The following is a 22367-nucleotide window of genomic DNA, read 5'->3' on the forward strand; positions in this document are numbered from 1 at the left end:
GGTGGTGGCGGCTACAAGCATAGCCAGCTTCAAGAGGGGATTGGATAAATATATGGAGCAGAGGTCCATCAGTGGCTATTAGCCAAAGCATATTGTTGGAACTGTCTGGGGCAGTGATGCTCTGTATTCTTGGTGCTTGGGGGGGGGCAAAGTGGAAGGGCTTCTAGCCCCACTGGTGGATCTCCTGATGGCACTTGGGGGTGTGACGCAGAGTGCTGGACTGGATGGGCCACTGGCCTGATCCAACATGGCTTCTCTTACGCTCTTGCAAGCTGTGTTCACTGTGAAGGCAGGGGAGGAGGGGAGTGGCTCCACAGGGGAAGGAGAAGGTACCGCCTTGTTCAGCCTTCCAACTAAGTCACTGCATTTGAAAATAATCAGTTGTGCAGCCAGGGCCAGCCCTAGACTGTCTTGCAGCCTAGGCAAAGATGTCAGAGTCACATGGAGGGTGCCCAATTTGGCACCCCCATAAGGCTGGTACCCTAGGCCAGGGCTGGCCAAAGGTAGCTCTCCAGATGTTTTTTGCCTACAACTGATGGGAGTTGTAAAAAAAACATCCAGAGAGCTACCGTTGGCCACCCCTGGCCTAGGGTACCAGCCTCATGGGGGTGCCAAATTGGGCACCCCCCATGTGACTCTGTGACATCTTTGCCTAGGCTACCAGACAGTCTAGGGTAATTGCCTAGTTTGCCTAGTGTCAGGGCCATGCAGTAGTTAGTGGAGAGTTGCAAATAATATAGGCCTAATGCTGGCATCATCTCCACCCCAGCCTCCTGGCAGCTGAACTCACTTTGATGTTGAAGCAGGTGAGGTGGAGCATCCCAAGAGCAGATGGCTTGCTGGTGGGGTGGGGTGGGGTGTCTTCTAGTAACAAGCCTGGGACGAGGCTTTCTTTGTTAGCAGAACTTGTGGTTTTCTTTTTTTGGCTTTCGATCCAAAGTCTGTCACACCTCACAGCTGCTAACTTCAGTCCTTTTCTCTGGCCCTGAAGCCCAATTGTCTTAGGAACAGGGCTTCTCACAAGCTGTGGTCATTCCCTCCCACCATTCAGCAAGGGACACAGAAGATATTGGATTTACACCCCACCCTATACTCTGAATCTCAGAGCAGTTTACAATCTCCTTTACCTTCTGCCCCTACAACAGACACCCTGTGAGGTAGGTGGGGCTGAGAGCTCTCACAGAAGTTGCTCTTTCAAGGACAGCTCTGCGAGAGCTATGGCTCACCCAAGGCCATTCCAGCAGCTGCAAGTGGAGGAGTGGGGAATCAAACCTGGGTCTCCCAAGTAAGAATCCACAATTAATCGCTACACCAATATACAAATCCATTGCGCTAACTTTATCCTTCATTTTCCCTTATGCAGAAGCAGCCACCAACAGCGGTCTCGCTTCACCTGCACTGCCTCCTGTCCCGCCTTATGTTGGCTGCATGAAGAACCTGGTGATAAACCGGAACCAAATCAACCTGCCACAGGCTGGGACCACCAGGGGCTCCGTAGGGCTGAGGGGCTGCCCTGTGATGTAAAAATACAATAACTGCACACCAGCATTGGCAGAACGGAAAAAATGCTGCCCCACTCTCCAGGAGGCCCCCGGATTTCCTTTTGCCATCTGCACATGCCGGTGGGCCCGTCGCTGTCTTGCAGAGAGACTGAAGGTTTCTTGATTTTTTGGAACGCTTACACATTTCGCCTATGAGTCAGCTAGAAGATATTCTGAGGAGTGCAAGGGCCGGCATTGCTGAAACAAGAAGAGCTCAGCTGCGACATTTTCAGCCAACAGCCCTCTCTTTGTGCCTCTTGGCAATTGCTTCTCCATACTCACCTCTGAGTGCATTATTGTTGGTAATGGTTGCCAAAAGTCGAACAGGTCAAGAAGAATGAAGCCTGGGCACTGCAAGAACTATGCAGTGGGTAGAAGTTGCATTGGGTGTCTTTACAGTTTGCTGCCTGTTAAGAATAATCACAAGCATATGGGGAAGGTGGCCAATAGAGGAGGAGGAAAAAGAGATTGCATTTATACCCTGCCCTTCACTGCCCAAAGGAGTCTCAGAACAGCTTACAATCTCCTTCCCCACAACAGACACCCTGTGAGGCAAGGTGAATCTGAGAGAGCTTTGACAGAAATTGCTCTTGAGAGGAAGAGCTCTGTGGAATGTCTCCCTGCCCCCACCTCATTGCACCAAGGTTGAAAGCTTCATACATTCCTCAGTAAAACTCCCAGTCAGCCTGTTAACTCTTCAAGAACAGAAATCACTAAGGTATTTTCTCCAGACAAGGAAGAGGGCTTTCCAACTGCTTTGTTGTCTCCATTAAATATCCAGCTCTGGTTTAATGTCCCCCAGTCCTCTCACAATCACTAACTTTCACAGTCCTTTCAATATATATATGGTTCACCTGTGCACTTAGCCATGTCCTTAAATATATTTGTGTGTGTATATATCTCCTCACATGGGACAAGATATTGGTTCTGAATTGAACCGTATAACTTATCAATATACTGGGTTTTTTTTTAAAAAAAACAAAAACAATTCTGGGGTAAATATTGTAAAATGGGTTTTTAACAAGTCTTGTTTTCCTTCAACCATGTAATTATTTTGTTTTTAAGCTGAATTAAGGGATGAATCTGTAAATCACTGGTACATACTTTTGATTCAAATAAAAATTTATGGTCTATACTTTGTACAAATGGGTGAAGTGTGGGTTTTTTTGTGCAGTATACAGGAGGAACATCGAAGTGATTCAACTGGCCTTGAAGAACAGCTTCAAGTCTGGGAAAATCTATAATGCTAAGTAAGCTAGACAGAAGGTATCATTTCAGTTATTGAAAAATCAGTGACTTGACAGTGAAGCCTAGAAGCTTCTTTTTAGGGCTACCCATTGGGAAGGGGGAAATCAAAAGGAAAACAAGTTTGGCAGAGGGATCCTTTACTAGTAGATTTAATAATACATGAGGTTAGCTACCAATCCTACTTATTGAACTTTTAAGTTAATATCTAGGAGTACCCCTGAGACGCAGACAGTAAGAGACCTAATCTAAACTCATGTCTTCCTCTTCATCCTTCTTGTCCTTTGAGTCTCCTTCGGTTTGGTCAGACTTGACGTTGTTCTGCATGGCTTTGGCAAAGGCTTCCACATCTGAGAAACAGAACAAAAACCAAACCACTACATCAGAGCAGCGAAGTAAAGCCGGGACAAGACTTTTACAAGTTAGAAAAACCCCAACCAAAAAAGGGAGAGAGGGTAAAAAGACCAGCGGTGTGCATTTAGAACTTCATCCATGGTGAAACTTAAGGTGAGATGAAAGGCTAGCTAGGACTGAAGAAGACGACTGCACAGTTATACCCCACCCTTCTCTCTGAATCAGACTCAGAGCGGCTTACAATCTTTATCTTCTCCCCCAACAGACACCCTGTGAGGTGGGTGGGGCTGAGAGGGCTCTCACAGCAGCTGCCCTTTCAAGAACAACTGCGATAGCTATGGCTAACCCAAGGCCTTGAAGGTCTTAAAATGAACATTTCCTTTGCAGATTTACATAAGAGAAGCCATGTTGGGTCAGGCCAATGGCCCATCCAGTCCAACACTCTGTGTCACACAGTGACCAAAAAAACCAAGTGCCATCAGGAGGTCCACCAGTGGGGCTAGAAGCTTTTCCACTGCCCACCCCCCAGCATAAGATTACAGAGCATCACTGCCCCAGACAGAGAATTCCAACAATAAGCTGTGGCTAATAGCCACTGAAGGACCTCTGCTCCATATGCTTATCCATTCCCCTCTTGAAGCTGTCTATGCTTGTAGTTCCCACCACCTCCTTCCCCTGCCCCCCCCAAGCACAATTTCCTTTGCAGATCATGTCTGCACAGACATAAACTAGTACTGTCCCCCCCCCCCAGCAGCAAGATCCTTCACACTTTCATTTTGCAAAAATACTTTCCCGTGCTGGAGCAGAAGCCCCAGAGACCTCTGCCCAGAATTGCAAACATCCTCCCATTTTTTGAAGGGGTGCTTAACAATCCCAGAGGGCTGGTCTGCAATTTAATCATGGTCCACTCCTGCACCACTGAGAGCCAGCGTGCAGTAGGAGCTAGAGTACTAGACCACAATCCAGGACCAAATCTCCACTCTGCTAGGAAGCTAGTTCGGCAACGACGAGCCAGTCTCCCCTCAGCCTCACACAGCTGTTGCTAGGATAAGAAGGAGCAAGCAAAAATGCTCACGGCCAAAACAGCTATAAATGTTCAGAGGCATTAAATGCAATGAATAAAGAATAATGGATAAAAATACTGCAATGGTAACAATTCAAACCCCCATACATTGTTTATATACAAAATTCCCTTACAGACTCGGAAAAAAAATACTCACAATTGAAAGCACAAAAGTCCAAAGGCAAGCTTGTTACTCATTGTTACCACTGCAATATTTTTATATATTGTTCTTTATTCACTGCATTTAATACATCTGAACATTTATAGCTGTTGTGGCCATCTTTTCACCCTCAGTCTCACTTGGCTTCCTCTTGTTGGTAGGATCAGGAGGAGGGCAAGTTGAAAACATACTAGGTAATATTTAAGAGCATCATCGCTTGCCCTCGTTTCTGAAGAATGACACTCTATGAGTCTATTCAGTATCCTCAAACTCCAGGAATTCTGATGCTTTCCCTTCCACCCCCACCCCCTTTGGTGGAATGAGGCACCTGGCTTTTTACTTCTATTTCCCCAATTTTCAGGCACCTGAAAATTAAGCAAATCCACCAGCAGCACGCTCCACTGTTTTCCAAGGTTCCGGTTCCAGCTCCGCTGCCAAAAACTTACCGCCTTTGTTTGCAGCATCGACGGCCTCAGCTGGCAAGCCGAACTGACTCATGAGGGGTCCCAGCTGCCCGGAAGCCAAGGCAGCGCTGAACATGCTCAGCGCCTGCGGGAAGACAAACCAGGTCGGACTCCAGCTCTCCTAGGGAGGGAGGCGCTCCACGTGCCAGAAGATCAAGACCCTGCTGTCTCCCACCCCCCACCCCCAAACTCTTGCCTGGAGAGGCTGTTCCAAGAACCAGAACTTGCGGCAAAATCTCAGCTGGATCAAAGCAAACAAGCAGCATTTTGACAGGACCACTTCCCCCCCTCTCTGTGTTCCAAATTCAGAACACAGCCTGCAACACTCACTGCCAACTGGATCTAGACAACTGCCCTTGAGAAACTCACTGCTACTAGCTCCTGAAATAATTAGTGGATAGTTAACAAATAAAAAAACCCTTGTAGACTCAGCTGTGCACTGCCAGATCTGCCCCACAAAAGTTAAGATTGTAAATGGCAGGGGGTTGCCCAAGTGTTTTTAGAAAGTGAGCGGGATCAGGGATGGGTTTTGTCCACCAAGACTTCCCACTGGGTACTGGAGACTTGATTGGCTTTGCAGATTTTTAAATATGTTGCTTTGGCAACAGCTGCCACCACAGCACAAGGATCTTCACTGTGTGACCAAAGGTAAGCTGTGGCAGGCATTTTGTGGCTGGCTCCGCCTCCTGGAGCAGCCATTTTGTGGCTGCACCCACCTTACTATATCAGAATTCCAAACGTTGTCCACAGGCAGAAAAAGGCTAGAGTCCCCTGGCTTACAGCAATAACTGCATCCTGGTAAGAAACCTCTCTAAGCTAGGCTGTTTCACAGAACACTGGCAGCCTGAAAAGAGATCAGGAAAACCATGGCATTGATGTGGGTGGGTGGGCAGGCAGGCTAGTTAGCTATGAGAACGCAAGGATTTGGGGCACATCTGGTCTAACTGCAGAAACAGGAAATGCTGGGCATACTGGCATCTGTTCTCTAAGCCAGGGTTCCTCAACATGGGTGCCCGCTGAGAATTTCAAAAAGTGGGCAGGGACACTGTAAGGCAGGGTTTGTTATTAGCTGCCCTCATTAAAATGAAAGGTTTTTCCACTGGAGGATCAGCACTGGGAAGCACCGGGGTTTTCCTTAGTTACGTAGTTCCACCCCACCCCACTTTCAGGTTTTCCTTCTTCCAAAAGATGTGACAAAGGAGTATTCCATTTTGCTCTGCCTCCCACGGAGTCCATTTTCGGCATGGCACTCGGCTCCCTTTATCAAAATTCCAAATACGTTCACAGGTTCAAAAGGTTTGGGGAACCCTACTCTAAGAAGTGACTTGTGAAAACTCATCTCCTGCCACAATTTTTGTTTAAGTCTCCATGGAGCTACTGGAGTCTTCCTCTTTTCTACTGCCACACACAGACTAACACGGCTACACATCTCGATAGATCCAGGTGGGCAGCCGTGTTGGTCTGAAGCAGCAGAACAAAGCAGGAATCCAGTAGCACCTTTAGGACCAACAAAGTTTTATTCAGAATCTCAGCTTTCGTGTGCAGGCACACTTCTTCAGACGAGGAAGTACCTTCAGACAAGGTGCTACTGGACTCCTACTTTGCTCTATGGCTAGCCTTCTGATTCACCAGCTTTCGGACATTTTGGCGAAGCACGTGGGAGAAAGGCCACTGCCATAAAACAAGAGGCTGCTCTACCCAAAGCCCTCCAGAACACATCTGGAGATTCCCTCCTCTCCATATCTGAGCCCATCTCATTCCGATCCAGGCAGACAGCTGCTGCCTCCTTCCATTTCCGCTGCAGAATAAGAAACTACCTGCTGAAACTGCGGCGAGGTCAGCGTGTTCTGGATCTCCTCTGCTGTCTGAGGCAGAGATTCTCCCGAAGGAAGGTAAGGCAGCAGTCGTTCTTGGACTTCAGTGTTTGCCAGGATGGGCGCCATTATCTCAGGGGTCAGCACGCTCGACAGATCAACTGGAGAAGGCAACAAGAACAAGATGCTCTTTCAGGTAAGGGCGCCAAGAACTGGCAGTGATGCCACAGGCAGAACTTCACCGGTTTTTGGCGCAAGCCTGGTAAGCGTCAAGATGTCTAAAGGGACCACAATTCTAACTGTTCAGTCCAGTAGAAATGTACTGGCTAGTAAATATTCAGCTTTGAAGCTAGGCTATTCCAAATGCAGGACAAAAATTTCCGATCCTGTGATGCACACACAAAGCGGCACATAAAGCTGTGCCATTTGCTTCAGAAACAGCTTCACTCGCACACTCAAACAGCAGAACATTCTTCCGCTACACAGAGAGCACGCTATTAGTGCTGCTCCAATGGGAGAGAAGCCAGGGTGTTAAAGGCACTGAAAACTTAATCACAGCCGCCAAATAAAAGCACCAAGCCCTGATCACTCAAGGCAAAACTCTTCTTTCCTGAGTCCCATCCAACCAAACACCAACACCCCCCCAGCCCACTCACTCCCCACCCCCCCGCCCCGGTGATCTTGCTGACCTCCAGCTCCAGCTGGTACGTTCATAGTTGCTAAGATGTTCTGGAGGTCGCTCAGTTGAATGGGCTGGGTGGGGCTGGTCGCTGTGCTGGTTCCATTTCCTGAGCTTGGGGCAGGACTGGGACTGGTAGCAGAGGCAGCGGCAGGAGCGGTGGGAGCCGGCGTTACCCGTGTGGACGAAGTACTGGAAGATGGCGTCACAGCGGCAGATTGGCTGCGAGAGCTGGAAGGTAAGGGACGCCGTCAGCGGCCAGGTAATGCACTCCCCCTCCCCCTCACCTCCACAAATCTGGTACACTCAGGTGGAAAACCTTCCCGGGAGGCACAACATGCCTGCCTTCCACCAAAACCCTGTGCCCAAGTGCAGTACACTTATGTAGAAGAAGATGATATTGGATTTATATCCCGCCCTCCACTCCGAAGAGTCTCAGAGCGACTCACAATCTCCTTTACCTTCCTCCCCCACAACAGACACCCTGTGAGGTGGGTGGGGCTGCAGGGGCTCTCCCAGCAGCTGCCCTTTCAAGGACAACCTCTGCCAGAGCTATGGTGAACCCAAGGACATTCCAGCAGGTGCAAGTGGAGGAATGGGGAATCAAACCCGGTTCTCCCAGATAAGAGTCCGCACACTTAACCACTACACCAAACTGGCTCTCCTCAGGGGGAAAGGGGGAAGCTGCCTCGTCTCCTCAGCTTGGAATCACGATTTCTTTTTTAAATGAAATATAAAAGGTGGTCGTTTTGCTGGAGAAAAAAATGGGCCAAAATGTGTTATATGAACATATGAAGCTGCCTTATACTGAATCAGACCCTCGGTTCATCAAAGTCAGTTTTGTCTACTCAGACTGGCAGCGGCTCTCCAGGGTCTCAAGCTGAGGTTTTTCACACCTATTTGCCTGGACCCTTTTTTGGAGATGCCGGGGATTGAACCTGGGACCTTCTGCTTACCAAGCACATGCTCTACCACTGAGCCACTGTCCCTCCCCAATGGTGTTCATCGCCAAATGGAAGGTTCCACTCAAGAAACACCAAATGGGGATTTGACGGCTTGACCCAAGAGAGAAGCACCTGGCGACCGGCAGGGCACAGGGCTCCCTTTAAATGAGACACGCCCTTGAGGAGGACTGCTGAGACAAGAGAGGGGAAATGCAAAACACGTATGGAGACCCACACTGCGGTCAAATTCTGCCTTGTACTGAATCCCCACGTCTTCGCCAGTGACTCAAAATGTGGCCTGCTTTAGTTCCAGTCTCAGAATAAAAGGTGCTGGACTTTCAGTCTCAGCCCCCCACTCTTCGCTTTCCCAAGACAGGATGAAACGTGACCTTACTGTATTGTGATGTTGTAAAATTACTGGGGAAACACTCAAAAATGCTTTGAACGCACCGAAGTGATGTCTAAGCATTCTTTTAGACATCTGGGGAAGCCGACATCAGCATCTGCCCTAAATAGAAGGGCCACACCTCAGTGGTAGAGCATCTGCTTGGCATGCAGAAGGTCCCAGGTTAAATCCCCAGCATCTCCGGCAGTAGGCGATGCAACAGACCTCTCTGCCTGAGACCCTGGAGAGCTGCTGCCAGTTTGAATAGACAATACCGGCCTTGATGGATCAATGGTTTGGTTCAGTGTAAGGCAGAGGCACACAGCCACGCAGGCCTCAGTAGAGCTAACAATTTCTAATGTGCACACAGTTGTGGCCTGTTAATGACCACAATACTGCTGTAGGCTGGAACCATGGGGGCTGAGAGGAGAGAAACTAGCCACTCCCCAGGAACTAACGCGATGCAGAGAGGAACTCCACGTTAGCGATCTTGTTAAAAGTGGTCCAGCCTTTTTGAAGGAGAGCAAAGGGATGTCTTACCTTGAGGAAGAGCTGCTCGTTGGGGGGCCTCCACTTCCCAGCAGACTAGCCAAACCAGGACCTGTGAGAGCACCAAGCCCACCTTCAGCAAAAGGGAGAGAGACCCATTTCAAAACTACAATTTTTAAAAAGAGGCCTTAGAAAGCATGACGTGCTCGACTTCTTTCTCAAGGACAACTCTGAACACAATAGGCAGAGGACTTGTTTTTTGGGCTTCTTGGGCCTCTTCCTGAGCCATGATCTACTTGATCCCAGTGGCAAGGGAAAGAAGAAAGACAAGACCTCATTTCTTTCTGCCATCAAGCTATCCTTCTACCATTGCAGGCAGTCTTCTTCTGCCTACCAAGTACACATTCAGAATACAGCTCTCTCTCTCTCTCTCTCTCAGGAAAAGACCATGATTATCCAACAGGATAAAGCATCTAGTCCAGGTACCGTGCTCCACCGACTTCAGGCCACCCATATTCAGACAATGTGCAGACAAACACAGCCATCAGGTTGCTGTCTCTGCAATGTATTTTCCACAGAGTAAGTTACAGCCTGTTTCTCTGCCCCTGCATAAGAACATAAGTGGAGCCATGTTGGATCAGGCCAACGGCCCATCCAGTCCAACACTCTGTGTCACACAGTGGCCAAAAAACCCAAGTGCCATCAAGAGGTCCACCAATGAGGCTAGAAACTCTCCCACTGTGCTCCCCCCCAAAGCACCAGAATACAAAACATCACTGCCCCAGACAGAGAGTTCCAACAATAAGCTATGGCTAATAGCCACTGATGGACCTCTGCTCCATATGCTTATCCATTCCCCTCCTGAAGCTGCCTATGCTTGTAGCCGCCACCACCTCCTGTGGCAGTGAATTCCATGTGTTAATTACCCTTTGGGTGAAGAAGGACTTCCTTTTATCCTTTTAGAAAATGCTCTCCCTGGAACCTTGTCTGAATTCAAGATTATTTTTGTTGTATAGCAGAATCCCCAAACTGCAAATAGCAGGTATTAAGGGTGGGTCGGTATCCCCCAAGACGCTGAGAAATGCGGAGCAACAGTTGCTGCAGGAGGAATCCCTTGCTTTGCTTAGCAGAAGGTTGCTTACCATCAGGGCTTTCTATGTAGCAGCTCCTTTGCATATTAGGCCACACACCCCTGATGCAGCCAATCCTCCGAGGCCCCAAGAAGATTGGCTACATCAGGGATGTGTGGTCTAATATGCAAAAGAATTTCTGCTACAAAAAAATGCCCCGGATGCTGACCCACTCTATCCTGCCTGAGGCGCCAAGAAGGGCATCACACTCGGAGTATTTTCATCTCAAGCAGAAAAGGCCTGAATCCTTCTGCAGCATCCACGAAAGCTTACTTAAGGATGGCTCTAAATATTGAACTATAGCATTTTCCTTGTTGCACAAAGGCCTTACAGGTGTGTGTGTGTGTGTGTGGGAAATAAGAGAACCTAGTTGTACTGCATCTTTTCATACAGTTTTTGGCCTGTTTCTAATTCATTAAATGTGCACGTGTACTCTTGGGGGAAGAACCTTACTTAGCTATCACCACATCGCTTGATGAATCAGAAAGAGGAAAACGCAGGGAAACGACACGGGCGTAAAAGGAACAAGCACACGTTACCGAGTCCTCCAAGGCCTGTCGGTCCGATCAACTGCATGAGCTGGTTGTGGCTCATGTTTCCCAGGAGGCTTTGCAAGCCACCTTCGCCTAACAGCAACAAGAAGAAAAACCACAGTCACTAGTCAGCCCAGGCAGACTGTTTAAACCAGGGGGGGTCACACTCATTTGTTGTGAGGGCTGGATCTGACATAAATGAGACCTTGTTGGGCTGGGCCACACATAATAAAATGTAATGCCAGAGAAACTTTTTAAAACTTAAAACATGCTTAAAAGACTAGCACTCTTGCAATATTTTATTTGTCTCTTGATTACTTGACATCCCTTGCTCTGAATTGTTGCGTCAACATCTAGAGACAATGTCTGTGCTGTTCTTGAGCATATGCTGTTCTGGCGTGCATCGTTAGCTGCAAACCTACTTATGATTTATTACAGAAATCTCATGGGGAATGCTTTGAGCCTAAGACCCAGGGGAAAACATGAAATGGCTGGGCATTGTGAGCTTTTGTACATAAGTTGCTTCATGTGCTGGTCAGCTAACGGAGAAATTAGAGGCTTTGCTCTGTAGCTTCTGTGCGATTGAGCAAGGCTGGCAAAGCAAGCTGTGATGCAAAAGGAACCAGAAGGGAGAAGGAAGCAAATGGTGAGATGCTTGCAGGCCTGATAGGAGCCCTTCGGGGGCCTCATCCAGACCACCAGCTACATGTTTGACACCCCTGGCTTAAACAGCTGCAAGCTTTTAAACAAGAAAGGCTCACTGGAAGGCAAAAAAGGTATACAAGGAGGGGGGAAACGGAGGCGGCCCTGAAGAGTCTCAAGGATGAAGCATATGAGTCTCAGCATGCTGGTGCAAGACATGCTAGTTCTCCCAGAACACATTTGACTCTCAACTAGTGGATTTGCCCCCCAATCACCAGAATGGGCTTTTCTAACCACCAACACACTAAAGAACAGTGGGCAAAGAAACGCCTGTACCTCCGAGGGCTGAGAGCTCGTGGCCTCCACTTCCGCTGCCACCCAGAGCCCCGGGCATAGGAGGGTTGTTGAGATACTCGTTCACTTTCCGGCAGTGCTCCTCATCTTTCTCTGTTTTGGGTTCCTGAAAAGACAGCAACGGTTGCACTCCAAAGCAGATGAGATGTTACTAATTCACAAGCCCTCTGGTAGCGAAGTAGCAGAGACCTTGTACTGCATCAGACAAAACAATTTTGTCTCCACTCCTATAGAGGGTTTCTAGGCTCAGCCTGTTGACCAGCTGGAGGATTAGGGGTGGGTAGGATCACTATAGAGTAGTGGTCTCTGGTCTTTTTGAACCTGTGGGGCTACCTTTGGAGTTCTGACAACAGTGTGGTGGGAACAGTTACAAAACAGCTGCCACAGGAAGCAAGAGCCGACCACAAAATGTCTACTGCAGCTTGCCTTTGGACACCCAGTGAAGATCTTTTGAGTTGTGGTGGCAGCTGCTGCCAAAGTTTGGTGTAGTAGTTAAGTGTGCAGACTCTTATCTGGGAGAACCGGGTTTCATTCCCTGCTCCTCCATTTGCAGCTGCTGGAATGGCCTTAGGTCAGCCATAGCTCTTGCAGGAGTTGTCCTTGAAAGGACAGCTGCTGTGAGAGCCCTCTCAGCCTCACCCACCTCACAGGGTGTCTGTTGTGGGGGGAGAAAATATAGAAGATTGTGACCACTCTGATACTCTGAAATTCAGAGTGAAGGGCAGGATATAAATCCAATATCATCATCATCTAAAAAATGTGCATAGCCAATCCAATCTCCAACAGCTGATCAGAAGACTTCCCGGGGAAAAACCCTACCTGGCCCCATCCAATTTCTACAAATACCTGGCAGGTACCAGGAAAGGTGTCATGGGCACCATGTTGCCCATGGGCACTGCATTGTGGACACTTGCTCTAGAGTTTCTGGAGATATCGAGAGCTCCCCCTTTATCACTTCCAGGCTTCTTCCAGAAGTGAAATAGGGACACAGTCAATGTTGCCATTCCCCTCCCCCCCCAACTGCCACTTGGGAGTGGTGACAGACCACGCAACCTGGGGACGTGGTATTCCCCATTCCAACCGGGAGACAGGCAAGCCTTGTCCAACACTCTCCACTAACAGGCGACTAAGGCTGGTCACCAAGACTGGGCGTGGCCACACACACCTGCATCCAGAAGAAAAGTCGCTTGGAACCAGCCTTGAATTTCAGCACGTACACACGGCCTGTGGTGCACTGAGGCACCCTCTTGAATTCACAGTCATCCGGAAAAATGATCAAGTCCTGAAAGAGAAGCAATGAATAAATACTCCTCCTCCTCACCGAGCCCGCTCACAAATTCATCACAGTAAACATTAGCTGCCTTTCTTGCTCTTGACAAAGGTTTCTAAGAGCTGGCCTTATACGCTGTGAGATGCAGATGGACAAATGACGCACACTTCCACATTCTGTGTGCACCCTACCTGAGGTGAGAGGCATGCTCTTTTAGAAGTTGTTTATCTCACCAGGGGGGAAATGTCCGCATTATCCTAAAGAACGAATCACACACTCTCTTTTTGCCCCTTTTCACAGTGGGCAGCTCAGCTTCAAGCCTTTACACGCACAGATTAATGATGTGTTCTACTTACATCCTCCACATTCCCAGAAGTCCTGTCCTTCCAGCAGAAGTGGATGAGAGAATCATCAGTTTGCTGGATGTACACCAGCCCTTTCCTCTTGTCTGGGGTGACAGTGCTGCCTTTCAGAGACATCTTTCCTGCACGGAATTCTACCAGGTACTTGCTGGACGAGCCCCGGGAGCCGGGTACCAGGCTTGGAAATAATGCACCGGAAGACATCCTGGACAGAGACAAAAAGAAAAGCGAGGTTTCTTGAGTTGCTCGAAGACATGAGGAGCTCTATCAAGCACAAAGCCATCCTTTCAAAAACGCCCAACGCTTCAAGGCCACCTGAGAGCACCTATTTGACTGCCTAAAGAAGCAAAACCGAGCCAGGATTCCACAGCTTCCTCATGGGGATTCCCTAGTTGGGGAGAATCTGGTCGCAGTTATCAGTGCAAACATCTCAGCAGGGAAAGTCTTCGCCGCTTCTACTTTCCCTCTTGGCCTCACAAGGCAATAAAACAGCCTTTTCCTTTGGATCTCTAGCATGGACCCTCCAATCTTCCCTTGGCATTTCATGGACAGAGTTCAAGCGATCCCGACTGCATCTGCCAGCAAAGCTCTATGATGTCGGGAGGTATAGAAGAGCTGAGAGTCTCAGGTACTTGAAGGTATTTACACATCACCTGCAAACAAAAAGAATTAGAAAACGGTTGTTATTACTTTCGTTTGGGGAGGGGATGTCAGTGTTTCAATAAAGCCATTTTAATGAATGACACGTGTCGATAGCTGAATGACCGGGGACTTGACATAACGCTTCTCCTGTGAAAGCTGCTGGCCAGTCTTTGAGCAGAACGAGGACACCAAAGACAAAGTAAATGGGCTGTACCATTCTTTTGCCAGCTGCTAGCCAGAAAAACAGGCGATAGCGACCAACCCCTTTATACACATTCCGACGGGGAACAGGATATGGCTTCTTGGTGTAGTGGTTAAGTGCTCTCTTATAAGGTAAGACTCTTATCTGGGAGAACGGGGCTTGATTCCCCACGTCTCCACTTACAGCCGCTGGAATGGCCTTGGGTTAGCCATGGCTTTTGCAGGAGTTGTCTTTGAAAGGGCAGCTGCTGTGAGAGCCCTCTCAGCCCCACCCACCTCACAGGGTGTCTGGTGGGGGGAGAAGATATAGGAGACTGTAAACTGTTCTGAGGCTCTGATTCAGAGAGAAGAGCGGGGTATAAATCTGCAATTCTTCTCCTCCTCCTCCTGTCAATGGACAGTACTAAACACATGAAGCTCCCTCACACTATTCCTGTTAATACGTCACATTGAGTGCGTGTACACGCTTCCATCTGTGGGAAAGAGTCAATGCGTGCTCATGTTACAAATGAAACTGGGGACCAGCAGGGGGATGAATGTGAGGTTTAGAGTACAACTTCAGCTACACATGTGGTGAACATAAAGAACAATCAAGTGTACCACTGCACATGGATTGCACATGTTTTCACTGTAATTTGTGAACGGGGCTACTAAGTTCAGCCACTGATCCATCAAGGGCAGTACTATGACTGGTGGCAGCATCAGATTTCAGTCAGAGGTCTTTCACATCAACTTTTACCTGGCCCTTTGAAATAGAGAAACCAGGGACCTTTGAATCATAGAACTGGAAGGACCTTCAGGGTCACCTAGTCCAATACCCTGCACAAATTCACAAATACCTCCCCCACACACAAACGAACACCCCCAGTGACCCCTGCTCAACGTCCAGAAGATGCAAAAAACCTCCAGGATCCCTGGCCGAATTGGCCTGGAGAAAAACTGCTGCCTGATCCCAAAGTGGCAATCAGCATTTCCCTGGACATGTAAGAAAGGGCCATGAGAACTAAACACTGATGCAACTCTTCTGGCCTCCCTGTCCCATGACCTGCCCAAGTTCACAGAATCAGAACTTTATACATGCAGAATAGATACTTTACCACTGAGTCATGGCTCCCCCACCCAATGAAGAAGACTAGTTGTTTTTTATATCCCGCTTTTCTCTACCCAAGAGCCCCGTGGCGCAGAGTGTTAAAAGCTGCAGTACTGCAGTCCTAAGCTCTGCTCATGACCTGAGTTCGATCCCCAGCGGAAGCTGGGTTTTCAGGTAGTTGGCTCGAGGCTGGCTCAGCCTTCCATCCTTCCGAGGTCGGTAAAACGAGTACCCACCTTGCTGGGGGGGAAAGTGTAGATGACTGGGGAAGGCAATTCTGCCGTAGCAACGTCGCCCCAGAGTCGGAATCGACCGGTGCTTGCACAGGGGACCTTTCCTTTTCCTTTCTCTACCCTAAGGAGTTTCAAAGTGGCTTACGATTACCTTCTTTTCTTCTCCCTACAACAGGCACCTTATGAGGTAGGTGTGGCTGAGAGAATTCTGAAAGAACTGCGACTGGCTCAAGGGCACCCGGCAGGCTTCATGTGGAGGAGAAATGGGGAATCAAACCCGGGTTCTCCGGATTAAAGTCCACCGCTCTTAACCACTACACCGTGATGGCTCTCAGGATTTTTTTTTTTACTTCCATTTTATGAAAAAAAAAAACATAAGCTACCTTTCCTGAATTAAACAGCATTACATAAGGGTACATTAAAGTTTTTTCAAAGAAACAAAACACCCGCACATTTCAATAAAAGAAGCGCTTAACAACTAATCCAAAGCCTGACTGCCTTGACCTGGATGGCTCAGGATAGTCTGATTTTGTCAGATCCCAGAAGCTAAGCAGGGTCGGCCCTAGTGAGTAACATCATCGCTACACAAAGGCTGCCAATGGCAAACCACCACCAAAGGTTTCTTCCCTTGAACTCTATGGCAGGGGCGGCCAAACTTGCTTGATGTAAGAGCCACATAGAATAAACGTCAGACGTTTGAGAGCTGCAAGACAGGGAGAGTGGGAGGAAGGACGGCAGGCAAATAGATTGGGGGGGAGAGGTGGAAAGAAAGCAACTTCAACTTTAAATGCATTATCCAAGCTGCCAGTTGGCTTGGCAAAGTTATTTAAAGAGAGACATGCCTTCTCCAAGCTGGCCGATGGGGTGGGGTGGAGGGCTTGGAGAGCCAAAGTGTGAAAGAGCCACATGTGGCTCTCGAGCTGCAGTTTGACCACCCCAGCTCTATGGGGTCACCGTAAGTCAGCTGGGGCTTGAAGGCACTTTCCACCACGAAGCTTGATCACAAGGAAAGAGGTGTTACTGGAGAGACCTTCTCCTTTCTAAGGCCCCAGCATTCTGTTACAACAGTACTAACAACACAGCTGGGTACCTGTATGTCGTGTCTGGACCTGTTTCTCTACTAAACACAGAAGCCATTTACACGGGAGGGACCTAAGCAATACTCACCAAAATGCGGCACTTCCAGTGGCTGAAGGCTGAAGAGACCCAGGCATTCTCTCTAGCACCCTGCTCCCAGTGCCCTGGCTGTTGCCCTCCTTGGAAGTTTGGCTATTGATTGCTCTTGCCTAGAGCCACTGGAGACTCTGATCCAGGAGAAGGAAAGAGAAGGCAAAGGATTCTGGGGGGAATGGGTCATCATCCCACCAAACAGGTTGATTCCAGAGTGGTTTTTCCAATACAGTTCCTTCAGTCTTCACTCTGTTGCTACTTTAAGCTCCTTCAATGTATTCTTCTTCCCAAAGTGAAGAAATGTCCCAGGTACCCTGGCTCAACCAAGCCACAATGTGTTTCCATGGACTGCCACAACACTCTCATGAGAAGAACTGAATGCTCCTTTACATATCAATCACTTGCAATCTCAGCAGTGGCTCCCCAACTGAGGTCACGAAAGCTACCACACTTTTGTCATTCCACAGAATGTGCAAAACAATAACGGTCAAGAGAGCATTTTAAAAACAGTAAGAACTGCAGCACAATAGAGAACCACAGGAAAACATCTTCATAATGGAACAGGATTGTATCCCACCGCAATGATTATTGTAGGTATTGCTTGCTTTACTGCATTGTCTTACATCCTGTAATCCACCTTTTGCATTGTTTACAATATACCTTGTTTTAGTTTGTTGTTCACACTGTTCTCTAATTCTGTAACCCCAATCCTATTGCATTGCTTAATAGCTGTCTTATGTTGTTCGACTGCACCGTTTATATCTTTGTATCAATGCACGCATATCTGACAGAGATTTGACTCTTGAAAGCTTACACTCTGAAAATCTTTTTGGCTTCTAAGACGCTACTGGACTTGAATCCAACTGTTTATATTCTGTAATCCACAATGAGACACAGCAAGAAAGGAAGACTACACAGTAAATAAATATTAATCTTCCTGTCACACATTCAGTGATCTCTTGGGGGGGGGATGTGTCCCTGTTTAAGATCATCATCAACTATGCTACTGTCAGTCAAATGTACATTAAAAATTCCGCTTTGCCTTCTGAATATTTTGAGAAAGTATATTTTTAAGCATTACAGGCATTTCCTTTGAGCACTGGCCTCTTCAATGGGAGGCCAACAATACACAGTTGCACAGTAAACACATCCCAGAAGGAGAAAGCTGCTATATTTTCTTAGGCAAAGATATATTGGGTCTGGATCCTAACTGAATTTCCCTGCCTCCCAATTCCCACTGCAAACTGAGGTACTGCCAAAAATCCTGCTTATGGCAGACTCTTGGGAAAAGCTGGGTGGAGGGAGGAATCAGCAAAAACCTTGTGAGAGCGGAAGTAGTGCTTCTTGTGCAGGCGTAACACCCCCTTGGGATCTACCCAACTCAATTAATCCCATCCTACTGACAGAATGGGATCTGTGGCCAGGAAACTGATGCAGATCGTATGACAACCTCGAGGAACTGGAGACTTCATAATACACATGTTTACTTTACTCAGCTGCCCAAAGAACCCCCACCCCACCAGGACTGGCATAACAGCACTGCACCCACCCAACCATTTTATCATTAGCCTAAAAATGCCGCCTTCCCCGCAAACAAGAAGGGCACAGTGACCAAATTTCAAAATGATAAACGGAAACCTTTTGCCGGCTTCTTCGATCACGTTTCTAGCAAAGCTTTTTAAAACAGGATGACTATTTGAGACAAGCACATGCATCAGCATGAATGCAGACAGAAAAGTTCAAAGGAAAATTCTGTTGTTCATAAACCAAAAGCTTCATAGATTTTCAGAGGTTTTTTCTGGGTGGTGGTGGGGTGACTGATAAATTTAATGTTAGGAATGAACAGCTCAATATTTGAAAGAGAAAAGGGAGGACCCTGTAATAACATATTGTTCTGATTTTAGAGGATAATAGATGGGGCATCCATTATCTTCTAAAATCAGAACAATATGTTATTACAGGGTCCTCCACCTGTTAATTTGGATGGAATGACCTGGTTATCTTAACATCTGGCAAACTTATAAGCACCACTAGTTCTGTCAGTCTAAATCTGGTGGACCATGGATTAAAATCAAGTTTAGCTACTGATATGACCCTGAGCAAGTCATATTCTCAACCTCGCCTATTTACTTTATACCCTGTTTTCCCCCTCAATGGAGACAAAGCAGTGTATATCTTTCTCTTCCCCTCCATTTTCTCTTCACAACAATCCTGAGAGGTAGGTCAGGCTGAGTCAGTGTGACTGGCCCAGTCACCCAGCAAACTTCCATAGTATGAGCTGGGATTCAAACTTGGGTGTCTCAAATCTTGACCACTACACTACACTACACTACACTACACTAGCAGTCCTTAAAAATGGAACATCAGAAGCCTGAGAACAAGCAAGATATGCTTATGGGCCAAATTAAGGGCTTTGCAAGAGCAGCATGCCACATAATAAAATAAAGCAACAGTAATTTATCTTCCATTATTTATAACTTTAGAAAATCTATATACTTTTGTACAAAATAATGCTATATTGGTTTAGCGTGAGCCACTTGTGGGAAGGGCGGGATATAAATCCTAAATAAATAAATAACAAATAAATAAAAGGCAGCTATTTTACCCTCACAACAATCCTCTGAGGTAAAGCCAAGCAGCAAGTTTGTCCAAAGGCATACAATGACTCAGCTCAAAGCACAGTCCCACTGGCCAAACCCAGTACAGTATGACGCTGGCTCTCTTGACTTCATTGTGCAGGGGTGGCTAAACTGTGTGGCTCTCAAAGTTAACCAGCTTGGAGAAGGCATTCATCTCTTTAAATCACTTCTCGAAGCCAAGGTAGCCAGCAGCTTGGACAGTGTGGTTAAAGTTGCTTTCTTTCCACCTCTCACTCCCTCCACCTAATTCCTTCCTTCCGGCTTTCAAATATCTGATGTTTATCCTGTGTGGCTCTTACATTAAGTAAGTTTGGCCACTCTTGTACTGGAGTATTCAATTCCTTCCCTAAAGTCTTTTCACATGGGTTGAGGAAGGCTAATAAATAAACAGAGCCCACTTCTTCATGCTTAAGATAGTGTGTGAGAATCCTCCCTTGTGGTCAGGAGATTACAGTACAGGGTGAAACCATCAAAGCTGTACTATTTGCTAATTAGGGTCTTTAAACTTTAAAGGACCAGTTAGAATACTACCCAGAAAGCAAACAGAGCCACACATCCATCCACAAGAGGGGGTGCAGGCAAGTCTCACCAAATCCCCTTCAGAAGGCTAACAATAACAGTTAAGAGTTTATAATAATAATAATAACAACAACAACAACAACAACTTCTAGGTTCTGGGAAACCAGGGTTCAGGTTTCCATGCTGTCATGGAAGCTTGCTAGGTGTGCTTGAGCTACTCACAAGAACTCAGTCTAGTCTACTCCAAAAGCTAATTGTGAAGATAAACTGGAAGAGAGCCATATAAGCTTGCTTTCGCTCCCCACCAGCAGAAAGTACAGGTCCCAAGATCCAGGAGGGGCCAGGCGATTTCCCAGGTTTACAACATCTCCACACAAGGGAGATCAGTTCCCCTGGAGGAAATGGCTGCTGTAGGGGGGGGTAAAAAAATAAAGCCAAGGTGCAAAATCAGGCAAAAATATATCTTATTACACTGTTAAATTCCCAAAGATTCCCTGCGTATTTTGCCAACAGGCTTTGTCAGGTTAATCTGTCTTGCAGTACTTCTTCAAAAAAGAGTAAAAGATCTTGAGCGGAGTAATAAAATATATTTTAACCTGATTTTGCAACCATCATCCTTGGCCTGATTTTTCAATCTCTTGTGACTGGTGCACACTGCTCTTTATTTTCTTGCTGCAGACGAGGGGATTCTCCGATATCCCAACCCACTGAAGTCCTTCCCCTGCCCTCCCTAGGCTCCACCCCCAAATCTCCCAACATTTCCCAAACTGGAGCCGGCAACCTTGGGAGAAAGACAGGATATAAATAAATCAAATCAACACAAATACACACACCGCTCTGAAACTGCTAAACAACACTAACCTCCTTTTTAATTGAAAAAAATCTCCCTGAAAGTAGAAAGTTAGCAGGTCAAGGGAAAACTGCCCAGTGAGGAAACTCCCTTCGCATTGAACGCCAGCACAAAAGATCTTCCGAGGGCCTTCCTTCCCTATATACTTGAGCCATGTTCCCTCTAAGCTGAGTTAGTGTGAGCTAGCTCACTGGGTTTTTTTTTTGTCTAAGCTCAGGAAAAATGACCCCAGAGCAAACTAATTGATGCAGCAGCTTGCAACTTTAATGTCAGTAGTTCACAAAGTAGAATTTCTGCTCACAAGTCTCCACAGCTTAGAAGGAACATTGTACGTGAGAATGCATATTTACAAGGAGGGTTTCTGCTTTACTGGGTGAACTTTCAAGGGAGGCCTCCCTTGCCCCCACCCAAAAACCGAGCACATTCCATCCTCACCTCCTTCCGCTCCAATCAGCCTTTTAAAAAAGTTATTATTTTGCTTTTCCGTCAGGTGGGGGCTAGGGTTGCCAAGTCCAATTCAAGAAATATCTGGGGACCAGGAGCAAGGGTGTGACAAGCATAATTGAACTCCAAAGGGAGGTCCAGCCATCACATTTAAAGGGACCGCACACCTTTTAAATGCCTTCCCTCCATAGGAAATAATGCAGGATAGGGGCACCTTCTTTGGGGGCTCATAGAACTGGACCCCCTGGACCAATCTTTTTGAAACTTGGGGAGTATTTTGGGGAGAGACATTGGATGCTATGCTGAAAGTTTGGTGCCTCTACCTGAAAAACCAGCCCACCCCCCAAGCCCCAGATACCTGCAGATTCCTTCTCCATTATTTCCCATGGGAACCAGTCTCCATAGGGAATAATGAAGTGCCCCTGCTTTCTGATGACCCTGAAACGGGGGGAGGGCCTCCAAACCGGGGGATCCCCTGCCCCCACCTGGGGATTGGCAACCCTAGTAGCGGCCTCCCTCTTCAGGCACCGCCACTGCCTCCCAGCCCCCTCCCTTTCCCATTCCCTCAAGGCTCCCTCTCCTCCTCCTCCCCCTTCATGCAGTATACACGACCACCCCCTCCGCGGCGGCCGCCATTACCTGCCGCCTCAGTCCCCTTCACAGCCCGCTTCCGACCCAGTCCGTCCCCCCAAGCCGAATGAGGCCCGCTTCCGGTTCCCTCCAAAGACCTCCGCTTCTCACACCGGAAACCCACCTTTCCCCCTCTCAACGCCTCCTCCTTCTTCTCGCTCTCATTGGTCGGGAGCACCCGCCGCTCAAATCAGCCTCCCCAGGTTGCACCGCGCGCTTCCTCGGGTTGTTTTCGCCGCGCCTCCTTGAGGCTGTGGGCTGCCGTGCTGTGTCATGTCGGCCGGGAGAAGGGAAGGGGGAGGAGGAAGGTGCGGCCTCTAACGGCCGACGGCGGAACTGCAAGTGGGTCGTACCATTCGCCTCCAGTGAGAGGGAGGCAGAGATGGTACTTCCCTGCAGTGTTTCCAACCTCCAGGTGATGGGCAATAGAAGTTAAACAACTACTGTGATGAACCAAAGAATATAATAACCAATTAAAAAAACTCATATTTTAATGCGCAACATTTTAAAATTTACAAAC

At 47.7% G+C, this 22367-nt stretch overlaps 2 protein-coding genes across 2 annotated transcripts in view; one reads left to right on the top strand and one right to left on the bottom strand.

The window, feature by feature from the left end:
• The window catches only part of LAMA5 (laminin subunit alpha 5), a 314720-nt gene extending 313196 nt beyond the window's left edge, over positions 1-1524 (top strand). The window contains exon 80 of the mRNA XM_060230703.1: positions 1364-1524. Coding sequence (XP_060086686.1) covers positions 1364-1524 — 161 coding nt within the window. The remainder of the gene's footprint in view (positions 1-1363) is intronic.
• A 1385-nt stretch (positions 1525-2909) lies between these two features.
• ADRM1 (ADRM1 26S proteasome ubiquitin receptor) lies at positions 2910-21996 on the bottom strand. Its single transcript, XM_060230701.1, has 10 exons — positions 21857-21996; positions 13424-13634; positions 12963-13079; positions 11780-11903; positions 10808-10894; positions 9190-9271; positions 7331-7551; positions 6645-6802; positions 4810-4912; positions 2910-3136 (listed from the first exon to the last, which is right to left on the bottom strand). The coding sequence occupies exons 2-10, from the start codon at positions 13631-13633 to the stop codon at positions 3030-3032; spliced, it is 1209 nt and encodes a 402-aa protein (XP_060086684.1). The 5' UTR covers position 13634; positions 21857-21996; the 3' UTR covers positions 2910-3029.
• Between the last annotated feature and the right edge of the window lie 371 nt (positions 21997-22367).

The sequence above is a fragment of the Heteronotia binoei genome, chromosome 2 (assembly GCF_032191835.1).
Source record: "Heteronotia binoei isolate CCM8104 ecotype False Entrance Well chromosome 2, APGP_CSIRO_Hbin_v1, whole genome shotgun sequence".
NCBI classification, from domain to species: Eukaryota; Metazoa; Chordata; class Lepidosauria; order Squamata; family Gekkonidae; genus Heteronotia; species Heteronotia binoei.